Below are 15,971 nucleotides of genomic sequence, written 5' to 3'. Positions count from 1 at the left end.
AGGCAACAGAATTCTTCCCTTTCTCTTACCATAGGGATGAAACATGAGCCTGACCAGATGTGAGTCTGTGGCATTTTAAACTGACCTGGAAGACTGAAAATGTAATTTCAGGCTGGAGAAGTCTCCAAGGAGACTGTAGAGACCCTTCCAGTGCCTAAAGGGGCTCCAAAAGAGATGGAGAGGGACTTTGAACAAGGACCTGAAGGGACAGGACAAGGGGGAATAGCTTGCCATTGCCAGAGGGCAGGGTTAGATGGGATATTGGGAAGGAATTGTTCCCTGTGAGGGTGGGCTGGCCCTGCACAGGGTGCCCAGAGCAGCTGTGGCTGCCCCTGGATCCCTGCAAGTGTCCAAGGCCAGACTGAATGGGGCCTGGAGCAGCCTGGGCTGGTGGAAGGTGTCCCTGCCCTTGGTGGGGGTGAGACGAGATGAGCTTTAAGGTCCCTTCCAAGCCAAAGCAGTGTGGGGTTGTGTGATTGTGTGCACGAATGGAGCTGCTGTTTCCCTGCAGGGAGTGACCCTGACGGACCTGCAGGAGGCCGAGCGCACGTTCAGCCGGTCACGCGCGGAGCGCCAGGCGCAGGAACCGCAGAGTGACAGAGCCGAGGACAGCGGGGACAGAGCTGCACGCTGGGCACGGAGCGCGGACGACGAGGTGATCCTTGTGCACCCCTTGCCTGAGAGCTGCCAAAACCCTTTAGGAGAGCTGACACCAGGAGATATTCCTTGGCAGTTATCTTTTTATTCTGAGGGGGACAGCCTGGCTGGAAAGAGACACTGCTGGCTGAGGAGCAGCAGTTCAGTGGGAGGGAGGTGCACGTGGAGGGGCTGGAGCTTAGCTCTGTCTTTGTTCTCCTCTGGGAATTTCACCTTTCTGTCTCTTGCCAGAAAATAAAACAGTGTAAATCCCAGAAAGTGTAATGAGAAGGCTAATGATAGAAATGTGGCCTGGATCCATCCTGCTGTGCAGTCTAGGCAGAGCCTTTGTGTTCACATTTTTCCACAGATGTTCAATGTGTAATGGAAAGCTGGAGAGACCAGTTTTCTGCCCCTGCCACCACCTCTGTTTTTTTCACTCTAAATCATATCTTTCTATTAGATAACTTGTGTCTCCTCCCATGAGCTGTAGGAACAAAGGGATTGATCCCAGATCTCCCTGCTGTGGAGAGTGCTTTTACACTGTAGCTGTGCAATGACTTTAACATCCATCCTTATTTGATAGAATGGACCTGATCTGGCAAGTGCAGGTGATCACTTCCAGCAGCAGTGAAGAAAACATTGCACTCTGAAAAATTACTGCATTCCTTGAAATCCAGAATCTGGTACTTCCTTTTCATTGTGCTATTTTTCTGTCATGGCTCTTTGTTTCTAGACCATCTATCGGCGGCTGAGGGGCCCAGCACAGCCTGACAAACCCACAACGCCTGTGTCTCCTTCCACAGCAGCACCTCTGCTCTATACCAGCTCATACCTGACTCGAACAAATAAATACCTAGGGCTGGACTCTGTGAATCCAGCAGATTTCAGAGCATCAGGCACAGAGATGGAGAAAAATGGTACGTACCAGGAGAGTGAAGAACAGACAAAGCTCAGGGGTTTTCTTGTGGTGTAGAACTTCCAGTTGTACAGATGGAGAGAACATGTTTACCTGTTACTCTGAGGGAAGCTGCCATGTCATAAAACAAATGTTATTTGTTTAAATGAAGTTAAACAAATTCCTATTGCTTGTAACAGAGGGATAAAAGGATATTTTTCATTTTGGATAAAGAAATGAGACAGTGATCAGGGAGCATTTAGCTATTAGAGCTGGGGAAAGAGGTTCCCCTAGTACAGGTTGAGGAGTAAGTCAGGATGTCTTGGGGAGAGCTGGCAGCTGGGGTAACTTTCCTGGCTCTAATGAGGGAAGGAGTGTATATATACAGTATCCAGCTGTAGTAGGACACTGAGATTCCATTTCATTTCATTTAATAACTCCTTTGTAATATAACACAAGGCAAGGTGACCTTGATCAGCTTGAAAAGAACCCCCGGAACCTTAGCAAAAAGCACAGATGTAAATCACTGAAACCAAAGCAGTCTTTCTTTGCTTGGCCAGAGTGTGAAGATCAGGATTCAGATGACAGATCCCTGAACAAACAGTCGATCCGAGAGCGGCGACGGCCAAAGGAGAGACGGAGAGGCACCGGCATCATCTTCTCCACACAAGATGTGAGTTTGAGTTCCTTAGAAAGAGAAACTCCAGGCTCAATTTTCTTCCCATTCCAAGCTTCAGGATTTTCTGCCCAGTCCATTGATTTCCCCTTAGTTCTTCCCTCTCCAGCTCTTTCAGACTGGCCTATCCAAAGGTCTCACATCCCTGTTTGGGCTCTGTCAGACCAAGCAGCTCTGGGCAGCCTTTTCCTGAGTTATATTATGGAACCGTGCAGAACTGGGGAAGGGCCACATGGGAGAGGAGAGATTCACAGTCTGATTCCTTTGGAAGGACGTCACAAGCCGCCTGAACTATTTTCAAATTTCTTCAAGCCCAAATTTGTCTGCTTTTTAGGCCCCCTGAAAGAAAGACAATAGGAAGAAAACTTGTGTCTGGGTCCCCTCCCAGCACCAGGGAACACTCACAGCATAAGTGCAGAAGAGCTGTCTGTGTCATGGTCATTTCTCTTAGTCCTGGTTTCAGAGGATTTCTTCAGTCTGAGGGAAGAAATCCTACCCTCCAAACTTTGGTTAGAGCCTCAGCTAGGAAAATAGATCACCTTTTCCAGGAGAGAATAAGAATTATGAAATTATGGTTAATGAGTTGAGTCCAGAGTCAGCTGGGATGCCATGGTAGCTCACATTTGCTCTGTGAAATCCTGGAGCAGTTTCAAAGGGCAGTGGCTTAGAGAGGCTATGCAAGTGCAAGATACCTGGGATGATGAGTCCTTCCACCTGGAGTCTAACTGAGCTGGAGATACTTTTGGAAGTCAATATTATGACAGGAAGTCAGTACTGTGACAGTGTTTCAGATGTGCAGTTTTTCCAAGTTTTTTCCATCAGTGTATTAGGGACCTCCTCCCAGCTCCTCAGGGCTTTGGAATGGCAGGAGCCATCTCAAGAGAGTGATTCTGTCCTCAATACCAAGATCTTCTAAATGGCCATTAGGACACCAAACCAGACCTGATAATTAGCCAAAAGCATTTGGATTGGCATTTCTTTTGACAGAAGTTTTCCTAACATTAGCATCAAATAATTTTTTTCACTGAAAGGATGTTAGGGACTGGCACAGGCTGCCCAGAGCAGTGGTGGAGTCACCATTCCTGGTAGGGTTCAAAACACACACAGACATGGCACTTTGTGCTGTGGTGGAGTTGACATGGTGTGTTCAAAGGTTGGACTTGTTGGTCTTGGAGGTCTTTTCCAACCTTAATGATTCTGTGATTCTATAAACAAGACATTATCTTCTTGGGATAAAGTTTTGTTGTCTCCAGAGCTGCCTAATTTTATTGTTTGCCTTTCTTCCTAGGATGAAGATGAAGTTGATGGAAACGAGGAAGTGAAGGAAACTCGGGTAAGTGAGACCATGTATCTGAATCACTGATGTGTCACTCTTGGGTGTCGGTGGCAGAGTGTTCTGTGCCTTTCACTCTTGTCTGTAAGAGAGTTCAGGCTCTGCTCAGGAGTATGAACAGGCAAGTAGCTCCAAGCAGCAATTTCCTTACTGATTTCTCTTGTGAAAGATGAGGTGTATCTGCAGAGTGGCCTGAGCTCAGTGTTGGCTCCTGGGGAGCTGCACAGGAGTTGTGGAGCCCGGAGGGAATGCAGCAGTGGGGCTGCAGTGCTGGGGCAGTGGGATCCCAAGTGTCCTGGGGAAGGTGTGACCCTGGATCTTGGAATCTCTGCTATTTTGGACAGAATGTTTTGTATTTCTGGAATCTGCTCTCCTGTCTCTTGGATTTGTTTTCTTGTGGGAAACAGTCTTTGCAAGCAGCACGTCAGAGGTTGTTCAGTGTTCCCCTGTTTTTGCAATAGTCTCATCCTTTGAGGCCCTTTCTTTCATTTTATAATAATTACTGAGTCTTTCCAAATTGCCTTGGTTTCCTTTGGTTTTGTTTGTCTTTGTCTGAAACACATTTGAGCCTGACAACATGACTGACTCTGACAATGTCAAAGCTAAATACATTTCCAAGCTATTAAAGTGCAGTGTGGAAGACCTGGGAGAAGCAGCAAATGTAAGGTTGCATAGGGGTCAGCCTGCTTGTGGGATGTTCCATTTTTGCTGGGAAATGTTGAATATGGAGGAGCCTTTCCCTGTACTTTGCAATACAGTAGAGTGCTTGAAGCATCATTTAGTTGGAATTAACTGGTTCTTTGCTGAAATTTGGCAATAACACTCTTCAGACTGTGTTTTTGTTTTCATTCTTGCAATATTCAGTCAGAATGCGGCAAAGTCACGGCGAGCCTTGCTGGGGCCAGAGCCTCACGTGGTGCTGGGATGGTGTTTAGCATGTGTTTATCTTTCCATGCCAGCCCTTGCTTTCCCAGTGCTTACTTTGCACTTTACTCCACTTGAAATGTGAGATATTCCTGCTCACAGAAGCATCACCTGCTTCAAGGAGGCCAGCTCTTCCCACAGGAGTTTCTGCTCATCATAGTGCAGAGCTTCTTGAAATCCTCACTGAACCCTGCAGCAAAGACTCGGCCATTTATCGTCATTAAAATTGTTTTGACATTTCTGCTGCCTCACAGTAAGACTGAAGGAGGGGAGTTTTGTAATGTGTAAAAGTAATAATCATAATAGGGACACCTTGTTTCCAGCAGGCATGTTTGGGACTTGCTGGGAATGTCTTGTTCTTCTGGGAAGTTGTTCCAGATTACCTAAATTAAGACAAAAGAGTAGCTGAGGCTGCAGGTTTGGAGGCTTCCTGGAGTCTAGTTCTAAAATTGCTGAGGATTTTATTGAGCACAGTCCTCACTGCTCATGTAAATGGACAAGCTGCACTTCGGGAGAACCCAGCTGCCCAAAAATTCAAGGTCACCCTGTCTCTTACAATGAATAATGCTGGTTTTCCCCAAATTAACAGCAAGGATTCCTTTTGCCTAACACTTCATGTGATTTTCTTGTGGGATCCATCTAAAAGCAGAGGAACTTCCTTTCAGTTCCATTATCCCCTTTGTGCAGGTGCTTCATGGCACCAGTACCATGATTTCTTATGCACCCAACATATCTTAGACGTGGGTCAGACTCTCCTCCTATTCTGCTAGAGTTGGTTTTCCCATTTTCCCAGTCCTCTTGTTTTTATCCAGTTCCCAGTTTATTTTCTTGAATGCATGTCTCCAGCATCATGTCGCTTGGTCAGGTTTATTTGAGATCCAAATCAGAGATTTCTGTCCTAACTGGCCATCAGTTTGGCAGGAATCATGGAACAGCTCTCTGGTTTCAGTTCTAGTGCCAATAAGAAAGTACAGTTAATAATCATTAATTCTTCAGTAACTATAGTTCTGGAATGGCAGGTGCCAAATGTCACCAGGTTGTGAACTTGAAGTCTGGAGTGTCCCATTTTAGTAGCAGAACCCCAAATAATCAGATTTTGTGGGAACAGTTGCATTTTTCCTCCAGTGTTTATATCTTGGCTGATATCAGGATGATTTTCATGGAAGCCAAAAAAAGAACTTGCTTGAAATCCTTCCTCCAAGCTCTGCAGTGCAGGAGACTAACACAGAAAAGGTAAAGGCAGTTTTGGGAAGGAAAAAAAAGGAGCAAATACATGTTGTTCTAATTCTCAGAAGTGGATGAATTATTTTGGCTGAGCTCATGAGCACCAGAGTGGGAAACCAGCCCAGACACTTTGGCTGAGCTTTAGCAACTGAGAGGTCTCATAGTGGGATGTGTCAGTGTCCTCCATGTGTTCTGCTCCCACCCCAGCTCCCTCCTTGGGACACAGACTGCCTGGATGCACTGTGGAAAGTTGGAAGAGGAGACAAAATTTTATTGTGGAATAAATGTTCAAGGGTACAAGGACTTCAGCTGGAAAAAGCCTCTGGGGAAGCAGCGTTAGGAGAAGTTTTTCCATGATTCCAGTGGGAAGGAGCTGCAAAGGAAGGAGTTTTTGTGTGGTCTGGGGAGACCTGAGCTCAAAACAGAGGTGGGGAAGAAGCTTGGCCACAGTCTTGTCTCTGTTTCTCAGAAAATAAAAATTGGGAGAGTCAAAAGCTCATGTTGTACCCAGACTGAGCTGGGGGGAGGCTGGAGCTGGGAAACCTTCCCTGTTCCCTCAAGCCACTGACTGCAGAATGCCAGTGGGAATTCCTTGGTGAGGCCAAATGCAGCAGAGCCAGTGTGGGCAGGGATCCATGGGCTCATCTGGGATGCAGCAGGAGGATGATGATGATGAAGAATAAAGAGAATGTTCCGGTGTTCCATTTCAGAGCAGGTTTTCTTTATCCCTGACTCTGCTTTCTTTGATTTGGTCCTGACTTAAAATAATGGAATCCATTACAGACTGGTTTGGATTGGAAGGGACCTTGAAGCCCATCCAGTCCCACCCCTGCCATGGGCAGGGACACCCCCACTACCCCAGGGTGCCCAGTTCAACCTGGCCTTGGGCACTTCCAGGGATCCAGGGGCAGCCACAGCTGCTCTGGGGAACTTCTGCCATTGCTGTTGCACAGCAGGAACAATTAGAAACATAAAGTATATTTTAAATGAGAGAGCATAGAGAACAAGTAGAAAATGTTTATAATAATTTAAAGGATTGTTTCTCCTTGCAGTTCTCTGCTGGAGCATTACAGATGTGCCTCACCCACAGGAGAGTTTGTCAAAGGAAAACTTTAAATTCAGAGGAAGACACTGAGTGTTGTGTTCGTAAAATAACAATTTCTGAGCAGTAAAAGTATCAAACAAAATGTCTGTTGTCATGAACTGCCTTCAGGACAGTCTGTATAGCCCAGTATAAACCCCAGACACACTAATGGAATTAAGTTTTATGGAGGAATAGCACTGAAACGTTTGATTGTGAATTACAATTGCAGTAAGTGGATTAAATAGGCTCCATTCCTGTCTCCCTGTGCTTTGATTTATGGAATGAACCAGGCTCACTCTGGTTTGTAAATAAGTGTTCTGCCTACTTGTACTGGTACCATGAAATCACCAGATGCAACTGGATACCAATATAAATTAAATTTCTGTCTTAGAAGGGCTGAATTTCCAAGCTTAATTCCACAAGTTCTAAGGGAGGACCAATGAACTGGAAAATTCGTTATACAAACTCAATGTCTTAATGTTATTGCTGATTCAGAGCTATGACCTGGGAGTCCTGATTTTGGTGTGCCCTATTTTTCACCTATATTTTTGCTTTTAGTTCCACTTTATCCCTCCACAGAGGCTTCAGTTCAGCTTTTGTCACCATGCTGTTTGGCTTTCTGTGAAAGATGGATGTGATGAATAACTAGAAGATCAGGAATAGCTTTTGTTAAGTGCTTTGTGAATGTGCTGTGGTAGCCAGACTGGGTGTACTGGGAGTCCCCAGTCATTGCTGCCCCTTTCCCAGTGCCATGCAGCCATCCCTGTGCCTGTTCACTGTGTTTGGGAGCCAAGGAAGGCTCAGAGTCCTCCACTTTCAGGGCTCACATTGCCTAATATGGTAAGGTATGTCTGCAGGAGCTGAGCTGTTTCGCTGGGATACAAGGGAAAGTTGACCAGTAAAAGAGCAAAATAGGTGAACTTCTGGCCAGCTGATAAGAAACTGAAACCCTTTCAATCCAGACAGTGCTGTATGGTGGTGCTCATCCTCTGCTTCATTGCTGCAGACCTGGGGTCCCTTCTGGGGATGAAGGATATGAGTATTTCCCCCTGGTTTTACCCTTGAATGTTTATTTCTAGAAGAGATGTGGTGTGATGTGGGAAGGAAACCATCTGGCTCCTGTCCAAGGGCACGTAGATGGCACTATGCGTCACTTGCATCATGTAGTTAAATTGGAGAGCATTTAATTCTGTGTAACATAAGGCTGGCAGAGATTGGCTCTGTTTAGTCCTGTTTATAAACAAATTGCTCTAATGGGCTGTGTATGCTGCAAGGAAAGATCTTTAATATGTATAGCAATATGAAAGAGCAGCAAAGTGCTGCAGGAAGGAGCAGGAGCTGAGGCTTTGCCATGGAGTTGGACGTGGTGAAGAACGTCCTCAGTGTGTTCAGAGTGCCCTGGGTGCTCTGGGAGGTGAAGGGGGCAGACAGCACAGAAATTAAAATTCATTCTGCAAATAATACTACAAAAATGCTTCACATCTGCACAGAGGATTTGCCTTGTGAGTCTCCAGCCTGGTGTGCTTGTGTTGGTTTTTCTTAACCTCAGTATGTGGAGGAGGGCACCAGCCTGGGTGGCTGCTCTCCGTGCTGGTACAGCACTTCACTCCTCAGCCTGGCTCTGAGCACCAGTTTACAGCTCTGGGAAAACATTGTTTGTGCCTAAAGCCAAGTGACCCAAGTGGGTTATGTGACTACAGGGTTACAGCTAAATGCCTTCAGGTGAATTCCTCTAACTCACCAAGTTGCTGAATTAGGAAGGTGTAATGTGAAGCAGTGATGAGGATGGGGATGGGTAACACAAAACCAGCTCAAAGCCAATCTGTGAGTCCTGGGAAGATGAAGCAAAACAGCCAGTCCTCCAGGAGTGATTCCCAAGGTCACAAACTCATAACTATTTAAGGTAACTTTATGCTGTAGCATCTTGTTAGAAGATTGCTGTCAGCCTTGTGGTGCAGTCTGAGGTGATTGATCCTTCTCAGTTGTTGGTAAGTCATTCCCCTGCAGCCATGGGGCTGGGGTTGGCCCTGCAGCAGCCACCCACAGCTCCCTTGGCTGCTGCTGGCATTGCTGGGAGGCCTGGGCAGTCAGTTCAGCTGATCCCAGCTCAGCCCAGGCTCCTTTTCCTTTGCACCCATGGCAGCTGTTGCACAGGGTCCTGGGATTCTCCTGCTTTCTTCCCAGAAGGAGCTGGGAGCAGTGTGATGGACAGGGTGATAACAGGATCCATGACACGTGTGTGCTTCTCTCCAGTGCTGTGTGCACACAGCAGAGCCACTGCAGGAAATGGGAGTGCTCACTCCAGGGTGAATGTTACCCCAGAACCACCAGCCTGAGGAGCAGCATTGCTCCTGCCCCATATCCCAGAGACAGAATAAATCTCACCATTGTTTTATGTCTGTTTGTAATATTTGACTTTTTATAGGTTAACAATGTGTGGTTGTGCTTATACATGTAACAGAGCATCCCACCACTTTTTGTGGGAAACTGTCAAAATCTGTCTCCTTGTGACATGTTCAGAGCTATGGAAAGGAGTCTGTGACTGCTGAGCTGCTTGGAGCAGGTTCTGAGCCCCTCTGGGAGCTGATGATCCCACCTCAGTGTCAGTCATCCACTGGGCTGGGGGAGGATGTCTCTCCTGACATGATTGAAGTCATCCTCCAAAAAATCTGATCTGCTGAATTAAAATTCCTGCCTGGAGCAGTGGATATCTGGGTGGGCTGTGTCGTGGTGACACAGGGTCTGCCCTGGAGAAGGGGATTGGGGACAGTGGGGGGGCTGCAGCACTGTAGGAATGTACCCCCTGTTTACAGAGTGACCAAATTATCCTTTGTCTCCTAAAAAGGGAGAAAAGCCCAGAAGTTTCTCTCCTCAATTAGGTAAAAAGACACCTCATAGGACCTCAGGGGTTTCACCTCAAGGATAGCCACCTCAAGGATAGCCAACTGGACAGGAGCCAAAAAGTTCTGCCTAAACAATTTACTAGAAAAATAAACTAATTGCTTTTGTGGGGTGTTTTACCAGGAGCAAGAACCTCTTGTCCTGGCTCAGTTTTTCTCTGTAAAGAGCTGTGTTATTTTGCCTTTTATTAAAACTTTTCTGTTTCCAACACTTCCAACACAGAAGCTATCCTGCTGATTTTGTGCCATCTGAGGTGGCTGAGCTGTCTCAGGTGTGACATAGATCTCCAAGGGCTCATAGGACCTGGCTTGAGGAGACCCCATATCACAGCACATGGAGTTGGGGTGTGCCATGCCCAGGCTCTGCTGTCTGGCCCTTCTCCCTAGTGTGAGAATCTGCATCCAGTTCTGGGGTCTCAGCACAGGAGGGGTGTGGAACTGCTGGAATGAGTCCAGAGGAGCCCATGGAGCTGCTCTGAAGGCTGGAGCCCCCCTGCTCTGGAGCCAGGCCGGGAGAGCTGGGGGTGTTCACCTGGAGAGGCTCCGGGAAGAGCTCAGAGCCCCTTCCAGGGCCTAAAGGGGCTCCAGGAGAGCTGCAGAGGGACTTTGGACAAGGGGGAATGGCTTTCCACTGCCAAAGGGAGGGTTAGATGGGATATTGAGAAGGAATTAATGGCTGTGAGGGTGGGCAGGCCCTGGCACAGGGTGCCCAGAGCAGCTGTGGCTGCCCCATCCCTGAAAGTGTCCAAGGCTGGACAGGGCTTGGAACAACCTGGTCAATGAAAGATGTCCCTGCCCATGGCAAGGGGTGGGATGAGATGAGCTTTAAGGTCCCTTCCAACCCAAACCATTCTGTGACTCCAGCATTCTGTGGATGTTTCTCTCTGGCAAAGCCAGAAGCTGGTTGTCCTCATCTCCTGCCATCCTGGTGCCATCCCCTGCAGGCTGGTGCCATCACACATTTATGTAGTCAATTATTTATCTCCCAGACATGTCCAGAAGGAACAAAAAGCAGAAGCTGTATTGCCTCATGGCTAGCAGAGAACTAAGGATTAATCTAAATTTGTTTGGAAAATTGGAGTCAAATTCTCTGGCAATAATATATCATTTGGAAACAACCACTGTAGGACAAATGGTATGTTGCTGTGATATAAGTGGTGATGTGGTTTGTCCCTTGTGTCTCTAAAAGGTCACTTTTTGTTCAGAGTTTATATTCTCCCACATGCCTCTCTTCAGAAAAAACCCCCATGTTTGGAAAGTCATTGTTCGTTTTGTGCTCTTGGACATGGACTTCCTCCATGTAAGTAACATTATGTGGCATAAGCTGCTCCATTGTTTGGTGTGTCAAGATGTTGAATCCTTAAGCTGCAAAACTTCTTCTGGCAGGAATTTCCCACCTGCTCTGGTTAATTTACACCTCATTCCTCATTATAGGGAACCAAAAGAAAGATGGAGAAAGACTTTTTACAAGAGCATGTAGTGACAGGACAAGGTGAAACAGCTTCCCACTGTCAGAGGAGAGGTTTAGATCAGGTCTTGTAAGAAATTCTCCCCTGTGAGGGTGGGCAGGCCCTGGCACAGGGTGCCCAGAGCAGCTGTGGCTGCCCCTGGATCCCTGGAAGTGTCCAAGGCCAGGTTGGACAGGGCTTGTGGAATAGTAAGGGGTGACCCTGCCATGGCAGGAGTGGAACAGGATGAGGTCCCTGCAAAGGTCCCTTCCCAGGCCATTGTGATTCTGTAGTAGGTACCTACCAGGTACCCAGTGCTGGCTGGGTTTGAGTGGCTGTTTTACCACATAGGTTGACTTTTAATTGATCTTAGATTTCATCCTTGGCAGAGGACATGACCCTCTGCACCACAGCGTGCTGCTGCTGAGGGCTGGTCAGAAATGGGCTGAAGCACAGTTAGGTGACAGTGTGCTGAAGTTACAGATTTGCCTGGCCAGTGGCACTGGGACATTGTTGTGTGCCAGCCACTCACTTCCACAGCTGAGCTGGCAGACAGGTTTTACAGCCGTGGGTACAGAGAATCTGATCAATGCAGATAAAGAGCAGAATGCATCATGACTATTGTGAGGGCCCTGAGATTTTTATTTCTCTATGTCATATTTTGGAAAGTCCCTTAGCTTGAAATAGCTGTTTCCATCTGGTTCTTGTACTGCTGTTTGCTTTCTCAGCTTCTCTGGCATGGCTGTTCATAGCTGTGCAAATTCTTGTGTTCCTCCTTGTAAGAAACCTGGGTGGGTAGAGAGAACCTGTCAGGAAACACTTGCTGAGTGCAACTGCCAGACAACTTCCCCTGGGAAATAATATGTTCCAGCACTACTTTATCCTTTAATGGTTGGAACTGAATGAAATCAATTGATTTTTTGCATAAGCAGTGCTCAAACTGGACTTGTGAGTGGACAGAGCAAAGCATCTCCCTGGGTTTGCTGAAGCCTGTCCAGAGAAGGGCAGCAGAGCTGGAGCAGAGGCTGGAGCACAGTTCTGATGAGGAGCAGCTGAGGGAGCTGGAGGGGCTCAGCCTGAAGAAAAGGAGGCTCAGGGGGCCCTTCTGGCTCTGCACAACTCCTGACAGGAGGGGCAGCCAGGGGGAGTTGGGCTCTGCTCCCAGGAAACATGACAAGAGGGAATGGCCTCAAGTTGAGACAGGGGAAATTCAGGTTGGTTATTAGGAAAAATTTCTTCCTGAAAGGTCTGGTCAGGCCCTGGCACAGCTGCCCAGGGCAGTGGTGGAGTGACCATCCCTGGGAGTGTTCACAAAACATGTGGGTATAGCACTTGGGACATGGTTTAGTGGTAAACATGGCAGTGGTGGGGGAACAGTTGGACTCATTGGTTTTGATCCTGTGATTCTCTGATTTTATTGTGATGCTTTTTTTGAACGAAGCACAATACTGAGTTCAGGAAAGAGCCAGGTTTTATGTGGACATGAAGCAACCTCTCCATAGCCACCAGGCCAATCTCTGGTGTACAGACCTGGCCAAGATTATGACATGACAATGGGCAGTGCTGGGGTTGCCTCAGGGTTGTGCCCATGGCTACATTTACAGCCTGAATGGAATCCTGTCTGTGATCTTAGAAACATTTCTATTTTGCAAATCTGACACATCTGTCCCCTTCAGCCCTTTGTGGTGCTGGTTTGTTGTTTCTGGTTATTGCCACTGTGGCCACCCATTTCTGTAACCTCTCACCATCAGCCTGTGCCAGGGCAGGGTCAGGCTGGGTATCAGGGAAGGTTCTTCCCCCAGAGGGTGCTGGCACTGCCCAGGCTCCCCAGGGAATGGGCACAGCCCCGAGGCTGCCAGAGCTCCAGGAGTGTTTGGGCAGCGCTGCCAGGGGTGCCCAGGGTGGGATTGTTGGGGGGTCTGTGCAGGGCAGGGGTTGGGCTGGATGGTCCCTGTGGGTCACTTCTGACTCAGGATATTCTGGGATTCTCTGAAATACAGTTTAATGACACATTCAGAGGGGGAACATGAACATCTGTGGGCTCTCTCAGAAGCATTTCTGCCTTTGATACTCTCGAACTGTGGGTTTGTCTGCCCCCTCCAGGCCCTGTCTCAGGTTCCCTTGCCTTTGCTGTACAAGTGCAGATGTAGATTGGTTTACTGGGCTTGTCCTGAGCATTATCTTCAAATGATGATGAACTCAAGACAGTGAAACATCTCCCTCTCTGCAGCCTTTGCTTTAGATCCAGTTCTCCCCTCTGCAGTTAGGGATGTCCCCAATGGGGTCAGTGAACAGCCCAGCTTCTCATCCTGCTCTACCTGCTAGATTTGAGTGTCTAAGACACCTTTTCTTCCAAAAACTCAACTTTGCTCCATAGAACTGCTGGAAGATGTTTCTCCTGCATGCAGAATGGGGCACTTGCAGGTGCTAAAGTGATGTTTCCCTGCTGAGAATGCTGCTTTTTGAACTGTCTTCACCCTTGCTCTTCATTGCCTGTATTTATAAGAAAGGAAAAATAAAAAAACTGAAATTTTACATTTAAAATGTGCTATTCTCAGCCCCCACTAAATGATCTGCATGTGCTGCTCAGTGCTAATCCAGGTGTGCCTAATGCATGGTGCGTCCAGCTTTTTTGTGATAAATTTTGAGATGGGAATAAAAAGTGGGAGAAGAATGATGCTGTAGATGCAGTTACAGACTCTCAGCTGCTGTGTGTGCCTGGAGGAGAGGAAGACCCTTTCCTTCTTCTCCCTGTCTGCGTGGCACCCTGGCAGATGTGCTCCTGGGAACCCTGGCCTGGGCCCTGCAGATGGAACTGTTCCCTCCTCCAGTTCAGATTCCATTTATGGAAAACTCCAGCAGAGCCTGCACATCCCATTTACAGAGCAGCTTCTGCCTGACCATGTTGCTTTGCTCCAGTCCTGCAGCCCAGCCCAGCATAACCCTGACTGCTTCTGCAGTGCTAAATAAACCCTGCAAGCTCTATTTGACCCTGGTGAAGCTTGAGGTTGATTTAAAAGTCATTTATTTACAGTAGGGTTTATATATCATGTACAGTTGTTGTGTAGCAGTAGCAGTAGTAATAATAATAATATTAATAATTTGAATTATTAAATCTTGAGATACAAAGTTCCATTAAATAAGCTAAATCAAATGCCCAGAAGTACAAATTGTAGACTAGAGTACGAGTCATGTTTTAATAACTTATTTTAAAGGTGATATGTGTTGGCCTTGTTAGTGCTAAAGGAATTCATATATGTGTGTTTATACATATATATACAGACAGTTCCTTGGCTCTTCTGTACACACAGTTCCTTGGCTATACTTGCTGTATAGCACATTAATTTCTATAATCCAGCAGCTCCTCAGCTGCCCATGACTATACCCCAGGAATAAAAAAATCTGTATTTTGGAGCCAGTTTTAGTTCTCTTACTGTTCAAATACATACTTGGTCAAAATTACCTGCTCAGGTTCCCCAGTGTCATGAGAACATGACTGTTAATAAGCAATGCAGAGGGGAAGAGTGGAGCTGAGTTACATTTTTTAGGTTAAAAAAGATCAATTAAACACAGAAAACAACCAACCAGTGCCATCAACCCCTGAGCTGGAGTCCAGTCCTTCTCCTGCTCTATAAGTATCTCAATAACCAAAGCAGAAAATCCTTGTCAGGAAAAACCCAAAAACACCACCCAGAACACAGAATAGGTGAGAAGACTTGTGATATTTTCCACACTTAACAGCACTGTGATTTTCTGGGTTCTGTGGTCACTTTTGAAGATTGGCTTTTGGTCCCATCCCCTGGGACAAGTGACTGTGCTGCCAATTCCAAATTCACTCATTATGCACCAGAATGGGCAGTTTCTCTCCATAATTTCTTTGCACAGAATGGGATGGGTGCAGTGAATGAAGAGGTGAGAGCAGGAGGCTTAACAAGGCTCAACCTTTTCCTTCCAATGAGCTCCTTTCCCAATGGATGGGATGGGATGGGATGGGATGGGATGGGATGGGATGGGATGGGATGGGATGGGATGGGATGGGATGGGATGGGATGGGATAAGATAGGGTAGGATAGGATAGGATAAAATAGGATTAGAATAGGATTAGGATAGGATAGGATAGGATAGGATAGGATAGGATAGGGACATTTTACTACAAGATCCCATATGGAAAGAGCAGTGACTGGTTCCCTGGTGCAATGGCCCCCTGGGTGTAACCCCTTCTCTGGCTGTGCAGCCCTGAGTGCTGAACCAGAGCTGTTCCTGGCTGTTGGAGCCACCCTTGGGCTGGTCATGGCTCATCCTTGGCATATTCCAGCTCTTGCTCTGCTCTGGGTGTAAGGGGAGGAGGTTCCTGTTCCAGGACAGAGGCAGGGACAAGGGGGACACGAAGGATGGCTGCTGGTTTGGGCTGAAGGAAGCACCAATATAGGACACCCTGAGATGATGCCAATCACAGGATCATTCATCTTTGCCCACTGTTGCAAAGGGGAGGTGCAGGATTGTGGCACTATGGATTTCAGTTTTGTGAGCCACTCCAGTGATAGAAAAGCAGTGGGAAATCGAATTCTGACTCTGCTCTCTAGAACCCATGAGGGTGGTTCAATGGTAAATGGTTTTTTATGTTTAAACTGAGTTTCCTGCACAGATTGCCCGGAGAAGCTGTGGCTGCCTTGTCCCTGGAAGTGTTCAAGGCCAGGCTGGAGCAGTCTGGTGGAAGGTGACCCCGACCATGTCAGGGCTTGGAACAAGATGAGCTTTAAGGTCCTTTCCCACCCAAACCATTCCAAGGTTCTCTTTTTTTTCTGGATATTTTACAAAACTGCTTTATACCTAGAAACATTATTTTCT

The 15,971-nt window shown here is 47.1% G+C and overlaps 1 protein-coding gene across 4 annotated transcripts in view; it reads left to right on the top strand.

The window, feature by feature from the left end:
- Nucleotides 1-15,971, top strand: part of PPP1R12B (protein phosphatase 1 regulatory subunit 12B) — a 137,283-nt gene that overhangs the window by 82,515 nt on the left and 38,797 nt on the right. For all 4 annotated transcript variants that reach the window (XM_059487755.1, XM_059487754.1, XM_059487752.1 and 1 more), the window contains 4 exons: nt 512-655; nt 1,373-1,556; nt 2,095-2,207; nt 3,499-3,543. In XM_059487755.1, the coding sequence (XP_059343738.1) occupies nt 512-655; nt 1,373-1,556; nt 2,095-2,207; nt 3,499-3,543 (486 nt within the window). The remainder of the gene's footprint in view (nt 1-511; nt 656-1,372; nt 1,557-2,094; nt 2,208-3,498; nt 3,544-15,971) is intronic.

The sequence above is a fragment of the Ammospiza nelsoni genome, chromosome 23, assembly GCF_027579445.1.
Source record: "Ammospiza nelsoni isolate bAmmNel1 chromosome 23, bAmmNel1.pri, whole genome shotgun sequence".
Lineage (NCBI taxonomy): Eukaryota > Metazoa > Chordata > Aves > Passeriformes > Passerellidae > Ammospiza > Ammospiza nelsoni.
The sequence above is the reverse complement of the archived record's forward strand: the minus strand, read 5'-3'. Positions and strand labels throughout refer to the sequence as shown.